This window comes from Gopherus evgoodei, chromosome 9, assembly GCF_007399415.2.
Source record: "Gopherus evgoodei ecotype Sinaloan lineage chromosome 9, rGopEvg1_v1.p, whole genome shotgun sequence".
In the NCBI taxonomy this organism is placed as follows: domain Eukaryota; kingdom Metazoa; phylum Chordata; order Testudines; family Testudinidae; genus Gopherus; species Gopherus evgoodei.
In genome coordinates this window covers 82,671,167-82,689,316 of record NC_044330.1, presented here as the reverse complement: position 1 = coordinate 82,689,316, position 18,150 = coordinate 82,671,167, and the positions used below count along the sequence as shown (strand labels likewise).

At 47.7% G+C, this 18,150-nt stretch overlaps 1 protein-coding gene across 1 annotated transcript; it reads left to right on the top strand.

The window, feature by feature from the left end:
* The first annotated feature begins 1,335 nt into the window (after positions 1–1,335).
* ARR3 (arrestin 3) lies at positions 1,336–16,083 on the top strand. Its single transcript, XM_030575160.1, has 16 exons — positions 1,336–1,422; positions 3,383–3,413; positions 3,886–3,946; positions 4,596–4,640; positions 5,074–5,273; positions 6,009–6,068; positions 6,438–6,505; positions 6,897–7,032; positions 7,638–7,722; positions 8,947–9,019; positions 9,585–9,722; positions 10,451–10,534; positions 11,889–11,912; positions 12,611–12,663; positions 13,802–13,811; positions 15,823–16,083. Exons 1-16 carry the CDS (start codon positions 1,406–1,408, stop codon positions 15,920–15,922), a joined length of 1,185 nt encoding a protein of 394 aa, XP_030431020.1. The 5' UTR covers positions 1,336–1,405; the 3' UTR covers positions 15,923–16,083.
* The last annotated feature ends 2,067 nt before the right edge of the window (positions 16,084–18,150 follow it).

Genomic DNA, 18,150 nt, shown 5'->3' with positions numbered 1-18,150 from the left:
TCTAATTTTCAGAGGTGCTGAGCCCCCACAGCTCCCATTGACTCCAATGGGAGTTACTTGTACCTTATCAGAAGAGGACAGGATCTCAGGAAGGGACTTCTCTTATGGGGAAAGCCAAAGCTCTTTGTCCTTGTTCAAAGACCCCTTCGTGGGAGGTTGTGTGTAATTAGTGGCTTGAATATGCATTGGTCTTGACTACACTAAGCTTGATTTCCTAGATCACTTTATAGAGGGCTGGCAGTGTAGCAACCAGAATTTTCCTCCTAATAAGTCATTACAGCAAATTACTTGTAGATAATGACTTGCGTAAAATGATAGCTCCTCTAGTAACTTCATTCATTCATCCCTGTTTCTCAGCCCCGCAGATGCTCATTCAACAGTCACTTGCCATCAGGATGGTCCGAAGTGGTTCTTCTGTCACCTTCTAACATCTGTCCTGCCCTACTCATCACTCTCACCTTTTCTGACTCTCATTTTTTTTGCTCCCTTCCAGTGTAACAGAGGAAGAGTTGGATGCTAGGTCTGTTCCCATTTGGGTTATGGGGGTATCCTCGAACCTCAGTTAAACTTGCATCAGTGGTGCATGCACCTAGTCATGTCCACCAAGTCCTTAGGGAATCAGGAGCAAACCTGGGCTGGGAAACAGAATGCTCTAACCTCCCTCCCCGCTCCCCTGCTCCTCTGCTATCCTAAGATGTATGAAAGAACCAGTGAAACCATAGCCTGAGACCCCAGGTTGATGGAAGGCCCTGGCCTATCCTAATATCATAGTGTCCCATCAAACATTGGACCTGTCATTGTGAGAACTAGGGCTCCTAGATAGATATCTCACCCTGCTGACCCTAGGCTGCGGAACCAGGGGCCCTCCCAGGCTATGGCCTGGCCACTTTTTGGCTGGGCCAAACCTGAGTGGCACCATGACCCCACGTGCCAGGTCGCAATGTGCACTGGCACTCTCTCAGATTTGGAGGTAGTGGGTGTAGGACAGGGGTTCTCTAACTGAGGGGTCGGGACCCCTCAAGGGGTCACAAGGTTATTACATCGGGGGTCACAAGCTGTCAGCCTCCATCCCAAACCCCGCTTTGCCTCCAGCATTTATAATGGTGTTAAATATATAAACAAGTGTTTTTAATTTATGGGAGGGAGGGCTGCACTCAGAGGCTTGCTGTGTGAAAGGGGTCACCCGTATAAAAGTTTGAGAGACAGTGATGTAGGGGCTCATGAGCCAGGGGAGTCAGGCTGCTGGTGGGAGGGGGGTGCCTGAGAGGGGAAGAGGAGGGTCGGGTGAGGTGGGAGGAGTGCAAATCTATGCCCCCCCTGCAACTTTAAAGGACTCTGAAGCCCCTCCTGCTGTTTTCTTTTGCTTCCTTTTGCAGAACCCCTGCTGTACAGCGACTGATTGAAAATGTCAGACGGGTCCAAGTATGTCTTCCTCTTCCTTCTCCCACTATGTATTGGATTGGGGCACTGCAGAGTGCCAACATGCAGCACCCTTCACAGGAAGGAGGGGACCCCAAACACACTGGGTTAGCTCGCCCCAGCCCAAATGGAGGCAGCTCATGCTCTGCAGAGATCAGATGGAATGGGGTAAATGCCCATTGTTTTGAAGGCCTCGGCCCCCTCCTGGGACAGTCCTGCAACCAGCCCATGTCTCCCTTTGCTCTCTCTTCATGTGGGACTTGGACGTGCCATCCTCCAGGGATGGGCAGGAGTCTCATGCATGTGTGTTTAGCAGTGGGTGACAGGGACTTTGCCTGGCTTTGGTGGCCCATCCATCTCTCTGTCATGCATATGCAATGCCATCTGCTGGAATTATGCAAGCTCTCCCACTCTGTATCCAGCCCAGAGCACGGCTTGCGTCTGAGGGAAGCTGGGTGCTTAATGTTAGACTTGATGCAAAGGGAACGTGGGATTATGGTAATGGGAATTGGCATTGAAGTCACTATCAGCTCCTTAGCATCAGCCTCCAGCTGGCAAGGATGTCCAAGGCGACTTTAATCCTCCAGAGTCTGGGCCAGGAGCCAGATGGACATTGGACCAGAGGAACTTCTAACCCAGTCAAGTGTTCCAGCTCCTGCCAAAATCAAACCAGTCCAGTGATCCATTAAGTCCAGTGTCCTGGCCCAAGGCTGCAGGGCTGCCCAGATGGGGGGCAAGTGGGGTAATTTGCCCCAGGCCCTGCAGGGGCCACCATGAGAATCTCTGAAGCTCCCCTACCCTGCCTCCGCCTTTGCTTTTCCCCATCCACCAGTGCCTCAGTGCGCCGCGTCCAGGAATGGCCCTGGACAGAGCTAAAGCGGCCTGGCTCCAACGGGACCTGAGCTCCTGCCGCTTGGAGCTGTGTGGGAAGTGGGCAGGGGTGTAAGCTGCAGCTGAGTGGTGGGAGCTCAGGTCCTGCTGGAGCCATGCCGCTGCAATGCTGTCCAGGGCCACTCCTGGACCCGGCTCGCTGAGGCTCCAGGAGAGGGGGGAGGCTGGGGTAAGCAGCATGGTAAGGGGGCCGGAGCCATGGCCAGGTCAGGAGAGGGGTTGGCTAAGGGGCAGGGAGCCCTGGGGACAGTCAGGGGATGGGGGGGGCAGAAGTTCGGGGTGGGGCGGTCAGGGGATGGGGAACGGAGGGTTGGATCATAGGCTTTCCGGGAGTCTGGCAGGACTTGGCGGGGGGATGGATAGGGGTTGGGACAGTCAGGGGTTAGGGAGCGGGGGGGTTGGTGAGGGGTGGGGTCCCGGGGAGCTGGTTGGAGGGGTCTCTGGGGGGGGGGCGGTCAGGGGACAAGGAGCAGGATGGATTGGGATAGATAGACTGGCATAATCTGTAGTGTAGATGCATCCTACAGCAACAGTAGGGGTTTTTCTGCCATTGTAGAAACTCCACCTCAACAGCTGCATTTACACCATGGGTTAGATCAGCATAGCTCACCTGGGTGGATTTTCCCCATCCCTGAGCACCTGTTGACCTATGTTTTAAGTGCAAACCAGGCCTGAGTGTTTGGCCACAGTAGCTCCCCATCCTGTGGAGAAATTCACTCCCCAGTGCCAGCAGCTAGAGAGAATTGGGGGAATGCAGCCGCCCTACCTGAGGAACCTGAGACAGGAGCAGGATCAGTGCCTGTCTGGCTGACCATATTCTACAGTAAAGAGATATATACACACAGCCTCCCTAACCCCAGGAGCTGTTCACTAACTAACACTCTCACATGCCCACTTCTCCGTAGCCAAGAGTTCTGGCTATAGACTCAGCCTCACTCCCTGACTTCCTCCTAACTACCAGGTGAACTGACTCCCTTTCTCTAAACACAGCACGTTGGAAGAGGCCAGCCTGCAGGGACTTGCACTCTTTTCCCAGACCTTCCCAACCCCTTTGTGTTTGTTTCCTCTGCAGGGTTTTTAAGAAGACCAGCCCCAATGGGAAGGTAAATACACGCTGAGCTTGGGCATGCCAGGGGGGCTGCAGAACACAGACATGTGCACATTTGTATCCCAGAACACTTTACCTGTTGAACTAAATTATATCTGATTTATCCAGGCACTACTAAGAGAGACCTGCAGGAACATGTGTGTCAGAGACTCCATACCAGGGGGATTCCCAACCCACCAGGGGTGCATTGTGGGGAATCCCTCCTCCTTCAATCTCTCTCCTGCTCTTTCTGATACACCTGGCATGGTTCTATCATGGTGCTTTTCAGGAAGAATTTATTTTTTAAATAATGAAGTCCCTAAGTAATTATGGCTGTTCTGATAACTTGAATAATCAATGTCGAGAGATCTCCATTCCCTGATCCCAGCCACAGCTACAAACTTGAAACTTACACTGATCAAATGAAGAACAACCACTTGTTTCTTTGTTGTTCTTTTTTCTTTTCTCCCCCATCATGCTGCCTCCAGTTATCCATCTACTTGGGAAAGAGGGATTTCGTGGACCATATAGATTCTGTGGAACCTGTAGGTGAGTGACGTTATCTTCCCCATCCCATTCTGCAAGCCAGTATCCTCTGCATGTGACACTGCAGCTGATTGCTGTATAGCTGGTTGTCACATTACAAACAGAAGTTTGGTGAGACCAGATCCCCAGCTGGTGTAAAATGGCTTAACTCCATATGTTCCAGTGGTCAGTGATTTTCAGTAGGAATAAGCAACAGGGGCAAGGGAGACTTGTGAGAAGCAAAAATTCTGGTTTCCTGTAAATATCTGTAACATAAGACAAAGGTAGGAGAAGCAGAAAATCTAGACTGTAGGAGCAGGCAGACAGACACACACTAGCTCTGCTCAAGCAAGCACACTGAAAATAGAATGTGCCCATGACAGCATGAGCAGCTTGTCTGAGTATGTACCTAGCGGGTCAGGCAGGACTGTATATGGAGAAAACTGATCACTACATGGAAATGGTTTGGGAAGTATTTTAGGAAGCGGTAGCAGCTCTTCAACATGCAATTTCCCTATGGGATGAGCTAATGTCTCTGCAGATGGAGAAAGGAGCTACTTTTGTTGACTGAATTTTATGGATAAAGTGCATTTTTAAAAGGACATTCCCACCATTTGCAGCCCCACCTTTTGCGAAGGCTGAGCTCACCTGCACCTCTTGTGCTTATTTGCAGATGGTGTTGTTGTGATTGATCCAGAGTATCTGAAGGATAGAAAAGGTAACTCTCTGCAGCAATAAGATGCTAATGTTGAGGCTATGATATGCCTTGTGACGGTAGTTAGGTTAAAGTGCCTAGTGATCACTAGTCTCCCTATTCAAAGCAACCATTCCTGAGCCAGAGATGAAAGACTGTCTCTGTTTTCGCTCTTCTCTTCTGTCTTGGGGACTGATTCTGAAGCTACCAGAGGCTTGAAGAAGGATTTCATGGATCTTCCTATCTTTGCACTGGGCTTTAGCGACCCAGCCCTAGACAATTGGGTCAAATTTTTGCCTGCACAAAAAACTGCTTTTAATTTTGAAGAGTCATTAACATGGTCTCTTCTCTTGTCTCAGTCCTGCTCCTCCACCTGCCCTTTCCTCATTTCCATTCCTTCCTTTTGCTCATCTTCTTTTCTCTCTTTCAATTTCCATCTGTCCTGCACTGGCCCCAGTGTATGTGACCCTGACTTGTGCATTCCGCTATGGCCGAGACGACCTGGATGTCATTGGCTTGACCTTCAGGAAGGACCTCTATGTCCTGACCACTCAGATTTATCCTCCTGTGCCAGAACAGACACCAACTTCCCTCACTCCTTTGCAGGAAAAGCTGCTGAAGAAGCTGGGCGAGCATGCTTACCCCTTCACTTTTGAGGTAGGAACTTCTCAACACACATGGCTTTTTCCAGTCACGCACTCCGGTATCTCTTGCTGTGCACAGCCTCGCTGTGGAGGAGTGGCCACTTCTCATGCTCCCCAACAAATGATCCAGGATCAGTGGCAACTAAGTCAAGGAGCTCACTCATAGTAGAATCCTTCTCAGCTACATCAGCTCAAAGGGGCTCCCATATTGCTGGGGGAGCAGTCTTGGGATTTTGTCCCTTGAGTAAGAGGTTGGGGCAGAACAAGCATGAGCATCAACTTGAACAGAAGCTTCTTATGGACAGACATAAAGCCCATGTCATAGACAGTGGCTTAAGAAATTATGAAGAGACTATGTGGTCCTGAATGAGGTGCTACCTTGGGGGTGGGGGTGTAAACATGCATGTATGTGTGTGTGCATGAAGTTCCTTGCTCCATTTATGCCTTAGGGTGCTAATCCTCAGGCACACTCCTTATTTGAGCCTATAGCTATGATAGAAGAGGAAACTCACCTGCAGAACTCTGAGCTACTACCAAAATATCTGCTAGGGACACATCTGTCCCACCATAAACCCCAAGCCCCAGGGGACTCCAGCTAGGGCTTTTCCTATCTTGACACCCCTCGGTGCCAGGGATCACTGGCCTGGAGTCAGACATTACAGTGAGTGAGGAGGAACCTGAGCTCTGATTGTGCTGTTCCGCTGGGTTGGGTTTGGTGTTCTTGGTAAAAATTTTCTCTCTCCCCCAGATGGCGACCAACTTGCCCTGTTCAGTCACTCTCCAGCCAGGACCAGATGATGTTGGAAAGGTGAGCTTGGGTTCTGCGTTTCATACCTATCATTGGCTTGAAAGAAAGACACGGGTGGACGGATGAATTAAGAATCTGTCTCCAACAACCTCCCCTAACACTAGGGTTCCAAAAATCACAGCTGCTTCCATTGTGGTGTCAAGCAGAATGGTACAGCCAGCTGGGAGGCAGCTCTGAGAGGGAGGTAGCCCAGCCGCTTCATGCAGAGACAGGGTCTTCAGAGAGGTCGAGGATACACACTGATGCGATGAGGAAGGGAGGTGAATAAATGTGACTATCAGCACTTATTATCCCTGATGGAAGTTAAGGGGCTCTGTTCCACCCCGCGGCCTAGCACAATAACCTTGTAACCATCTGTGTTTCCCTCAGGCTTGTGGTGTGGACTTTGAGGTCAAAGGATTTTGTGCTGAAAATCTGGAGGAGAAAATTCACAAGAGGTAATTCCAGTGCATCCCTTCTTCCCCCAGCACCCTAAAGCAAAAGAACCAAGTTTCTCCCCTCAGGCCAAATCCCTGCAGGAGGGAAGCCCTGGGTTTAGACTTCCAGTGGAGGCCACAGGCTTTAGCCTCCATTATCCCTGCCTCATGCTTTTTGATTTAAGGGTGCCATTCTCTGTTTCCTTTTCTGATGGTTCTTAAGAGCAGACTTTGGTTTGCCCATGCACCTTGGGGAGGGGGAATAAAAGTGTCCACCTGTTAAAGCAAACAGACATTTTCCTCCATTCTTTTAGACCTAGCTAGGGGGAGAAGGGTAAGTTATGGGTGGAACCCCCTGGGACAGACACAATGTCTCTGTGCTTACAGGCCTGGCCATTTCTCATCCCTGCAGGAATTCAGTGCGACTGGTGATCCGAAAAGTCCAGTTTGCCCCAGTAAATACGGGCCCAGCACCAAAGTCAGAGACCACCAGGCAATTCATGATGTCTGACAAGCCCCTACACCTCGAGGCCTTCTTGGATAAGGAGGTCTGTATCCCTGCATGGAGTCTCTCCCCTGTACTCTTCTTGCAAGTAGGGCCTGTCCCACGCAGACTGGTACATGCTGGTCTTTCTCTTTGCTGCTGGAGACTGATTACAGCAGAAAAGCTCAGCTGTGAAACTGAGGCTCCAGAAGAGGATCTCGCACCCACTCCAGCCTACTGACCTATTGTGCCTCTCAGCCTTCCAGTATCCAGCATTCATCTGTGAACAAATCTGAGGGCTTCATCCCAGCCTGTGCTTTTTAAGACATGCTTTACCCTGGGGTGAATCCTCAAGAGTTTAGTTGGGCTGGAACTTTCTCTTCTATGTCTGTATTTCTAGTACTTGGAAACAGACCCTCTCCACAGACCCAAGAAGACAAAGGACTCCTCAGATCTGAGCTGTCCACTTCTCGGAGAGGAGAGGTCCTGGTGCACATTGCATATGCATTCCCTTGGGTCCCTGCATCCTAGCTATTACAGGTCTCTCTTTCCATGGTGCCTCAACTTCTACTTATCTATTTCGGTCCTTTGGTGCCCTTCACCATAGTATCTGGTTACTTCCTTAACTCCTGTTAGCGTGCAGTGTAACCAGATCCGTTCTGATTGCAGATCTATTACCACGGAGACCCAATCACTGTCAATATTAATATCAACAACACCACCAACAAGATTGTGAAGAAAATTAAAATATCAGGTGAGAGAGAGCATGGTGCACATCTCCAGGCCTCAGCTTCATTCTTACCTCCTGTGCCCCACATTCTTCCTTTTGCCCTCTGACCTACACTTTGCTCATGCCCCACACCCTGGGTCAGACCTTTAAAACACCTCTGTGAGAGTCAAGTTTTATAAATAAATGTGCACATGGGCGCAGTAGGTGAACTGTGCTTGTTGGGCACAAGGCAGAATGCCTCACCTCTTCTTTTCCCCACTCTCCCAGCCCAGAGAGTAAATCCCTGTGCCTGCTTCTCCTCTCACTGGCACCAGTTCTACACTCGTATAGGTCCACTGACTTCAGTGGGGTTATACCTCCTTTAAACCAATGCATGGGAGGGAAGAACCAGGTTATCTGTATGGTTTAGGGCTGCAGTTTAGAGACACAATAGTTTCATAGCATCATAGATCTCAGACTGTTAGGGGAGGGATGAGAAGTAAAACAACTGAGAGGCCAGAAGCCTGCACTACATGTGTCATACTCCAACTTTATCAAACCTATAAATTCAATGGTGGAATGACTAGGAAAATCCTTGGGAAGCCCCCTGATATTCCACTGGTTTAAGGGACTACCTCCTGAAATGCTATAGAGCTGCAGTGTCACAGGGGCATGCACAAGGGGGGGGCAAGCAGGAGCATACCCTCCTTCCAATCTCAGCGTGTCCCTATAGCCCAGGGAGGGAAGAAGCAGCAGGGTGGCTGGCTGCCAGCTGAGCACCTCCTTCGCTGATCCCTGCAGGTGCAGCCTGCTGCTTCTCCTTCCCTGCTGCTGAAGTCTCAGGTGTTGTCTCTGCCTCCAGCCCTGACTCACCTCAGTGGGTGACTGCAAAGCAGGCAGCAGTGCTGGGACTTCAGCAGCGAGGAAGAAGCAGCAGTGCAAGGGGAGGGGGAGGAGGAGTTCAGCTGGCAGCCATCTGCCCTGCTGCTTCCTCCCTCCCCAGGGGCAGCAGGGACACAGAGAGTGCAGCTGCCTGGGGAGCTACTGCCATCTTGCTGCTGGGAGTCCCCGCTAGGATGTCCTGATAAATCTGGAGCAGAGGATGTCACACAAACCTTTCATTTGTGTGTTTAATGTGCCCCTCCGAATGTGGTCAGATTTAAATTCCTGCGCATGCCTCTGTACAGAGCCAAGGACAGTGTGTGCAAATCCTATGTGATATGCATGTCATTGCCATGATAGAATTGTGTTCCCTTTCTCTCTGATCAGTTGAGCAGATCACGGATGTGGTTCTCTATTCGCTGGACAAATATATGAAGAATGTATGCACAGAAGAGATAATGTAAGTTAGAGAAGGTAGCAGTTCATATACCACTGGGCTTGGCTGGCCAATAGAGTGATGGAGAGAGAGAGATAGTCAAGTAGTGGGAAGAGAAAGATGGGAAAGAGAGAAGGCAGGAAAGATGACATTTCAGTGCCAAGCAAGAATATCCAGAGTTCTAATGGTAAATAGGAAAAAAGCAACAGAGCTTTGGAAGGGATATAAACCCCCATGCATCAGGGCATAAACCACTGTCTAACTACTAGGAACTAGGAGGAAACTTCCCTGGGGACAGATTGTCATACAACTGCCCACACAGCAGAGTCCTTGCAACTTTCTCTGGAGCATCTAGTGCTGGCCACTGTCAGAGACAGGATACTGCGTGGACTAGATGGGTCACAGGCCAGATCCAATCTGGCAGTTCCTGTGAAAAAGAAGAGGGATAAAGAAAAGGGGAAGAGGAATAGAAAGGAGAGCAGAAGAGAGAAAAGTAGACAGAGAAGCTGGGGGATACAGACAGCAGGCATGTGTATGTGTGTGTGTGTGTGGTGGCTGTTCTGAGCTTTTCTCTCTGCATCCCTTTCAGTGAGACTGTGGCTGCCAATTCCACATTCTCCAAAAGCTACACAGTGACTCCCAGCCTATCGTCCAACCGTGAGAAGCGTGGCTTGGCACTTGATGGCAAACTCAAACATGAGGACACCAACCTGGCCTCCACCACCATGTAAGAGAAAGGCCTTCACCCTGCCAACCATGTTCTCCGGCTGATCTCTTTGCTTCTCTTATCAGTCTCTACCAGACAATCACTTCCCACACACCACTCGCACTTTGTACCATCCAGTGCTGCTTGCCAATACCTAGGTACCCAAACCTTGAGCTGCAGCCTCCACACCTGCTAGTCCAGTCCTGGGCCCCTACACACTGCTTGATCTTGTCCTGCCTCAGTCCCTGCAGTTCTGTTTCTAAGACCTTCTTGAGCAGAGACTGTTAATCATGCTGAAAAATTTGTTGAGTTTGTCATGAGGATGCCACACCGACAGATCCATCGTGCAGGTGAGAGGTAAACCCATGGGCCTGACCATGATCTTTAAAAGATCCCATCACACTTTTTCCAAGAGCAGGTGCTTCAGCCCTAAAATCCTGATAAAATTCCGGCTGAGGTAATTACCATCTACCCCCAGAAATTCTTCCACGTTTTCAGCTACATTAGTCTTCCCTTCCTTTGTGCCATGTGGCTGTGCAATTAAACAGCTACGGTATTTCCCTCTGCACAAGATGGAGCCCTATGGCAGTCACAGATTATAAGATTTGCATGGCATTGTTGTGGTGGCTTAAACCTGTCTCAGTAGCTGTCATCCTGATCATCAGGCAACAAATTCAGCCCCCTCTGATCACATGGCATATCTCATTCCAGGTCATCTTCTGACCGCTGTTCTATGCTTTTTCTTGTAGGCTGAGACCTGGGATGGACAAGGAGGTATTGGGGATCCTGGTATCCTACAAAGTGAAGGTCAATCTGTTGGTATCCAGAGGAGGGTGAGCATCTCTCTGGTACATAGAGTGTAACTCTTGGTGTAAGAGTTGTATGTTTGAACAACACCTAACATAACAGAGTCCTAGTCCATACTGGGGCTCCTAGGCACTACCACAATACTACTACAGCTAATCATCATAATACTGACATGTACTGACCAGGGAAATAGCTAATAACTGGATTTCTTAGTTTGCCTTTGGTGCCCTCTCTTTACGCTACAAACACTTAAGCCAGGGGTACTTAAACTACATTGCACCGTGACCCCCTTCTGACAACAAAAATTACTATACAACCCAAGGAGCGGGGGCTGAAGCCTGAGCCTGCCCGAGCCCCACCGCCCCAGGTGGAGGGGGCCAAAGCCTGAGCCTGCCTGAGCCCCACCACCCTGGGTGGAGGGGGCCGAAGACTGAGCCCGCCCGAGCCACATCGGCAGCCAGCTGCTCCCTTTCTCCCCAGCACCTTCTGCCCGCCGCGAAACAGTTGATCGTGACAGGCAGGAGGCGCTGGGAGAGAGGAGGAGGAGTTGATCAGAAGGGCCGCCAGTGGACAGGAGGCGCTGGGGAGGGAAAGAGAGGAGCTGGCTGCTGATGGGTGCTGAGCACCCACTAATTTTTGGAGCACCCACGGAGTCAGCGCCTATGCCCGGGTGAAGAGCCTGTAACCTGAGCCCTGCCACACAGGGCTGAAGCTGTCATGCTCGGGCTTCTGGCTCAGGCTTCAGCCTGGGCCCCAGCAAGTCTAATGCGAGCCCTGGCAAACTGACCCATCGTTTGAGAACCACTGACTTAAGTCATCCAGGCGTTGGATCATCCACATGGCATCCATTCCAGAGGTGAGCCTTGGATTCTTAAAGATTCCCACTCCTTTGCTCCCAGGTCACATCCCCATTTATACCCCTGCACCTCACTTTATTACCAACATTCTCTAATGCCTCACATTCTCATAAGCAAACTAGGGAAATGTGGTGGAGATAAAATTCCTATAAGGTGAGTGCATAACTGGTTAAAGACCATATTCAAAGAAAGAAGTTATCAATGATTCATTGTCAAACTGGGAGAACATATGTAATGGGGTGCCACGGTAGTTAGTCCTAGGTCCAATACTATTCACTATTTTTTATTTATGATTTGGGTAATGGAGTGGAGAGTATGGTTCTCTTGACACATCACCACAGGATACCTGGGTGCCATGACAGCAGGAACCTGTGAAGGATGTCATTTACCTGCCCAAGGTAACCGTGACACGAATTGAAAAGCCTCATTGTCCAGAAGGGGACATTTTCCACTCATTCATTACGTTTGTATTTGTTGTACTGTTCTTTAGCTGAATTCTGTGTTCTTTCTTTCATCCCCACAGCATCCTGGGAGATCTCACTTCAAGGTAAAGAATGAGTCAATTGACAGTTGTCTATCAGGAATGGTGTCCCTGCTTATGGAGCTTTGCAGTCAGATGGTGCACGGGGCCCAGAGACAATGAATCCTCCTTTCACTGTACAGGAATTAATATCAAGCCGCCCCCACAGCTTCACACCTCCAAACACGCACACACACTTTCAGACACCTTGCATGAAGATTGTCAAATGCCACACCACCTGTGTGACACCTTCCTGTGTCCTGCTAGTGGGTGGCTTCTCTTCTCTGGGCTCTCATATTCCCTTCTCAGCTATTAGTGCAATTACCCAGCAGATGACTTGTGCTAAGAGAACTTCACTCAAAGTTGAGGACAGAGTGGATCACGTAGAAAATCCAAGGCCTTTTCTGACCCGGCACATGATTTGCAGCCTGACCTCTCTCCAATCACACCCTGTCCTTGTCCCACAAAAGTTAAGGTTACATTTTAACACATACTACAATTAATTTTAATTATGATTTTGATTATCTGATTGTTGCAAAGTATTGTGGGATGTTTCAGTGACTGCTAGGGTGCTATAAGCAAGCCTGAGCAGAGACAGCCAGACCTGTACTCATGCCCATTGAAAAGGCCATCAGTTCAGGAGGATTTAACATATTCTGTGCTCTTCCCTCACAACTGTCTCTGAGTAATTTTCCCCTTTAAGAGATGTGTGCTTTTCCTTCCAGCGATGTTGGTGTTGAGCTGCCTCTTATTCTGATGCACCCAAAGCCCACTGATGGTAAGTGATCACTCTGAAATACAATTTTCACTAGAGAAGCAGCAGGGAGGAATGAAACACATTCATATTCATGAAGGTGTCAGAAACACTAGTGATATCGATTATCCCTAAGGCCAGATGAAGCAGTTCAGCTCAGAGAAGACCCAACCTAGATGGAAACAAACCTCAGAGCCTTTCCAGGGTGGGATCAGTTAATTTGCCCTTTTCTCTGTGGCTCTGGTCCTTTCAACGTGGTCAGGCCTGGAAACTCTAACACACCCTGAAAGAGAGAGGCTTGTATTATTCCTTTTCCAAACCAAGCTTCCACACTTTCTGAAACTGACCCATCACTGGGTCAGTTCCCATGATGTCCTGCACAGTGTGCCAATGATACTATCAACAATATGAAAAAGGCACAGGCTGTGCTTTCCAGAGTCCATTGTTTCCATTGGATTTGGAGTCAGTCAGAGCTGTTCCCATTTACATTTTAGCCATGATCTGTCTATGGCATGCCAGGGAAGGTCTCGTGTAAGTTTGCCACTTCTCCAGAGCTTGACAGGACCATCTCGTTTCTTGCAAACTTGTCTTGCAGAACACGCAACTACACCAATATGCTGCACTGTGATGGCACAGACATCACAGCTTCATGATACCATGGGTTTGTAGTGGAGGACAAATTTTTAAGGATGGTGATCCAATGCCCACCCAAGACTTGAGGCTAATGGTCTGCTGGAGCAAAGGTCCTATTTTGCAATTGCGTGTCTAAGGCACTAAACACAACACATGTAACGGGAGAGCTGTGAACTGTGCTTCATGCTTATTTAGCAGAATTGCTTGGAGTCACTTTTATAACAAACACAAAACTCCACAATGTGTGTAGTGTAGTGGAAGATTTGACTTTGTTTTGACATCTAGACTGAGAAATATTCGCAAGGTTGCATAGTGTCTCAGCCTCATGTCTATTACTGACCTTCCACAGTAAGTCTGCAGATAAAACACACAACCCCTTTCAGTTATTTGCCCCAGAATGTGTCTTTCCAATAGAAATATCTCAGTAGTAAGAACATGTCCTTTTGAAATGCCTGTTTCAGACTAACCTCTGTGTGTGTCTCTCAATCTTTCTCTGCCTCCCCACGATGTGTTTATAAATGGACTATAGACAAGCCAAGGTAAGGAAAAGGTTTCTCGGCCTCTACACCAGTACTTTCTGTAAGAAATCTGTTACATAAACTCATTGGAGATAGATGCAATACTAAATAACCTGCTCCCATTTCAATATGCAGTTATGGAGTCTCCTGTGAGTGTCTTGGACCAAAAGATCCATCACAGAGCTCAGGCTCAGGCCCCACAAACTTGTGCTCTCTACATCGCAACAGGCACTATGACATTACAATGTGATGTCACCGCTAAAATGAGCATTGTCATAGCAGGAGGAGAAACCAGAGCTGCGAGAGAGGCATGCTTGCAGCTTAATTTCGTTTATTTTATGATTTCCTGGCTTTTCTTCTCCTTGCTAAAATCACACTGGCCCCTGTTGTTTCAGATCCAAACTGTATTGCCTATTTCAATGTTACTTCATTATTTTCTGGAGGGAGTTGCTGTCACCGACTTGGCTCCATAGATACGTGCACTGCTCTGTTGCTATGATAGATGGCCCACTGATGGAGATTTCTGTCCCTTGCTCCTATCAGCACAGCTCAGAACACTGACTACAGCTTTCCCAGTACTGTTGCTTCCTTGGTAATCTCAGCTGGCTCCAGCTGATTTAAGCTTAGTGGTGGCTGGAGGCTGCACTCCAGGCCCTGGACTACAGGAAACTGTAACCAAAACAAAATCCAGAATATCCGTAGAGAGAAGGCACTAGCTGAAATCTTAACAGGAATAAATCCTGTGGCTACCTTAGTTGGTGTAGGAAATGACTAAAGTATCCAAGAACTGTCCCAACAGGACACAAATCCATCAGGATTGTTAGAACCAAATCCTGCTATGTGCCAATAAATTATATATTGAGAGCCAGCCTCATAAAATAAAGTCCTGTGTTGCCCTGGTAATTCTGTTTAGCTCCAGAACACTCTGTCCAAAGGACTCTAATAGTGAAAACCCACTTCCCCAGCTGGCAGCAATTTATACTGACCTAAACACAAGGATGGAGTTGCCATGCTTACAAGTTTGCCCTCTAGGAAATCTCACAATGCCAAATCTATCCCCCACTCCAAAGTCCACCAGCTATGAATTTGATCTGTAGTTGCAAGACCATGAAAGACCCATTTTTGTGTCTAGTTATATCTGCAAGCTGCTGCTGTGAAACACTGGAGAAATGCATGAAAATCAGAACAGTACTTTGGGAACAGGCAGAGTCCAGGAGCCTAGATAAGCTACTCATGTTCTCAGAGCAAAGAATGTGCCCTTTTTAGCCCCTCTGTGGGCCAAGTCAGGATATTTCAAATTTCTCTCAGGACTACGGAACCCCCTGATCGGTCCCTTTCTCACCCACTTGCACTTCATGCAGTTTGTCAAATCACTTTGTATTCTTGACATTTTGGGACCTGTTTTGCTCAATTTTCTCCTTTTTCCTTCTGTTCTGTTTTGTGCCTCTTTCTCTGATTCATGGTGTCATTTTGCATTTCCCTCTTGCAAGGAGGTAATTAATCCTCTTTATGTCTCTCTGTCTCCATTCTGTTTGTTTGTTTTGTCACTGTGTAAAACTTTGTCTTCAGATATCTCTTTAGATGCAGGTTTCCCCCCTCCATACACACACCTAGCTGAGTGTCCTGGGCAGAATTGCTTTGTTGCCGCTGGTAAAAGTCTCAGCCACTTGAGTAGCTATTTACTATTTATCAGCACATCCTGTGGATTTCCTTCAGTAAATGTCCCCCACCGCACTGTCCTTACTAGTTAGCACTCCAAGCCTCCTGGGACCAGAGCTGAAATATGCACAGAAGGCAAAGCACTGTTCCTCAGCAGAACATGTGCATTGAGGAGTCCTGGGAGGCTGGGTGTCAACAGAAAGTTGACATTGTCTCCATGGTCCTGATGATTTGAGCAGGGACATCACCCTTTTGGGACTTTCACACTGTGACCCTCCCTCCTCTCCTCCTCCCTCCCCCACAAGGCAGATGATGTGTGTAGTCACCAAAGTCCCAATTTTGAGGCCTTAGCATGCTGTCTTCTTCTCTCCAGTGAGGAGGACATTGTGATTGAGGAATTTGCTCGCCAAAAACTCCAGGGAGAGAAAGATGACGAAGATGAGAAGGAGGAAGCTGACAAAGATGAAAGCTAATCTGCTGCCCTGCCCAGCCAAAACATGCGGTTGTGACCACTCTAGTGCACATAGATTTTTTAGAGCAGTCCCTGATGTACCAATCTTATATGTGTGGTGTGATACAATCATCATTTGTTAGCAACTGTAACTATGTGAATGCTGTCAAGGAAATGTGTTACATTCTGTTTATGCCACTCACTGGAATGCTGCAACATTCTGCAATTTCTTTATAAATAAAACTGTATAAACTGAAATGTGCTGGAATCCAGTTATTTTGGCTTTGGTTTTACTCTGATCACTTCCTCACAAGTCATGGAAGAGCTTACAAGCTAGAGGCAAAATTGGTGCACAAGTTCCTGTGTCTCTTTCACAACAGCACCAGCTAGGTGGACACCCCCCCAAAGGGAAGGGTCAAGTCCAAAGAAATTGTTTTTTATAAATATGTTATTAAATGAGAATGTTCAGCATATGCTGTATATTCTATTCTTGTAACCAGTTCAGATCTGGAATAGCCTTCCAAGGGGAGCAGTGGGGCAAAAAAACAAATTTGTTTCAAGACTGAGCTTGATAAGTTTATGGAGGAGATGGTGTGATGAGGTTGCCTAAAATGGCATATGCCACCCATCCGCGACTGCTATTAGCAAATATCTCCAATGGTGAGAGATGGGACCCTAAATGTAGAGTTACTACAGAGAATTCTTTCCCAGGTGTCTGGATGGTGGGTCTCACTCACATGCTCAGAGTCTGAATGATCACCATGTTTCAGGTCAGGAAGGGATTTTTTCCCCAGGTCAGATTGGCAGAGATCCTAGGGAGGATTTTTTGCCTTCCTCTATAGCATGGGGAATGGGTCACTTGCTAGTCTGAACTAGAGTAAACAGTGGCTTCTCAGTAACTCAGCCAGAGGTTGTGGGTCTATTGCAAGAATAAGTGGGTGAGGTTCTGTGACCTGCGATGTGGAAGAGGTCAGACTAGATGATCATGAGTGTCCCTTCTGGCCTTAAGGTCTATGAGTCTATGATTTACACACAAAACCCTTTCAGATCTGCCACAGTCCACTGACATTAGTTTGCCTGCTCTGGAATCAGGTGATGTCAATGGGGTTGGGATCTCTTCTCATCCCAAATGCCCAGCCTACATCATTTTGCTTATGCAGACCAACATAAGGAGATTGTATTTACTGCACCTGCTCAAGAAGCTGAAGTTGCTGATGGCTGAAGACATGCAAAACTGGATCTCATAGGACCTAAAACATGAGAAGAGTGAGATTTGAGGTAATGATGTGCTGACTGCACTCCAGCCAGACCATTTGGCACCAATTGTAGAAGAGGATGGGACCAGCAGGATCATATTTGTCATCCATGTTTAACTGTGATTGTGACAACAGTTGACCATAACAGCATTACAGTCAGTATCTAGTGCTCTGTGCAAGCAAGATCTAAATTCTGCAATAAGGTTCCTTGGATTTTCTGAAGGGCGCAGAGACTGGAAACTCTGTGGCAGCTAAATTTAAATATTAAAAAAGATATTTAAAATTAAATATGTAAAAGAATAATACAGTCAATAGTATCCACTCTTTTTTATTGTGTTATTAAACTTGGTGTATTTTTACCCTGGCCCCACATGCTCTGTTTGGACTGACAATGCATAACTTAATCATAGAAGCTATGATGAAAATAAATTCCAGCAGCTAGAAAGGCATTGCAATTTGGGAGCTGGATATTTCTGCCAACATGAACAACAGTGATGTAAACTGTTATATTTAGACTTCAGAGTTAATACCACATTAAGATGAATGGGGCATTTCACACCTCAGACCTCAGAGTCTGTCTGGAAACTCAAGGCAGATATCGTTGCCTCAGTGATCATTGCCTCATGATTTGTCTAGATTAGGGAAATTTGCACCAGTGTAACCATATCAATGTAGTTACACTAGAGTAAATTCCTTATGTATTGCATTGATGCAAAAGTGGGCTTGCTTTTATGTAGGTAGGTTTACACTGGAGAAGCTCATTCAGTGTTGCACGTGTACACAGGGATGTTGCATTGGTTTAGTTACATTGGTGCTGCTACATAAGTGCAATAAAAGCCATGTTTAGACAGGACGTCATTTCCTATATTTAGGATTTTCCCCTACAACCATGGTTATGTTTGCACTAGGAAAATTCAGATCCATAATTTACAACCGGGGTAGCAATGTTAAAGGTACTGTACTAGTGTGTGCAGGGCATCAGCATTCTTACTAT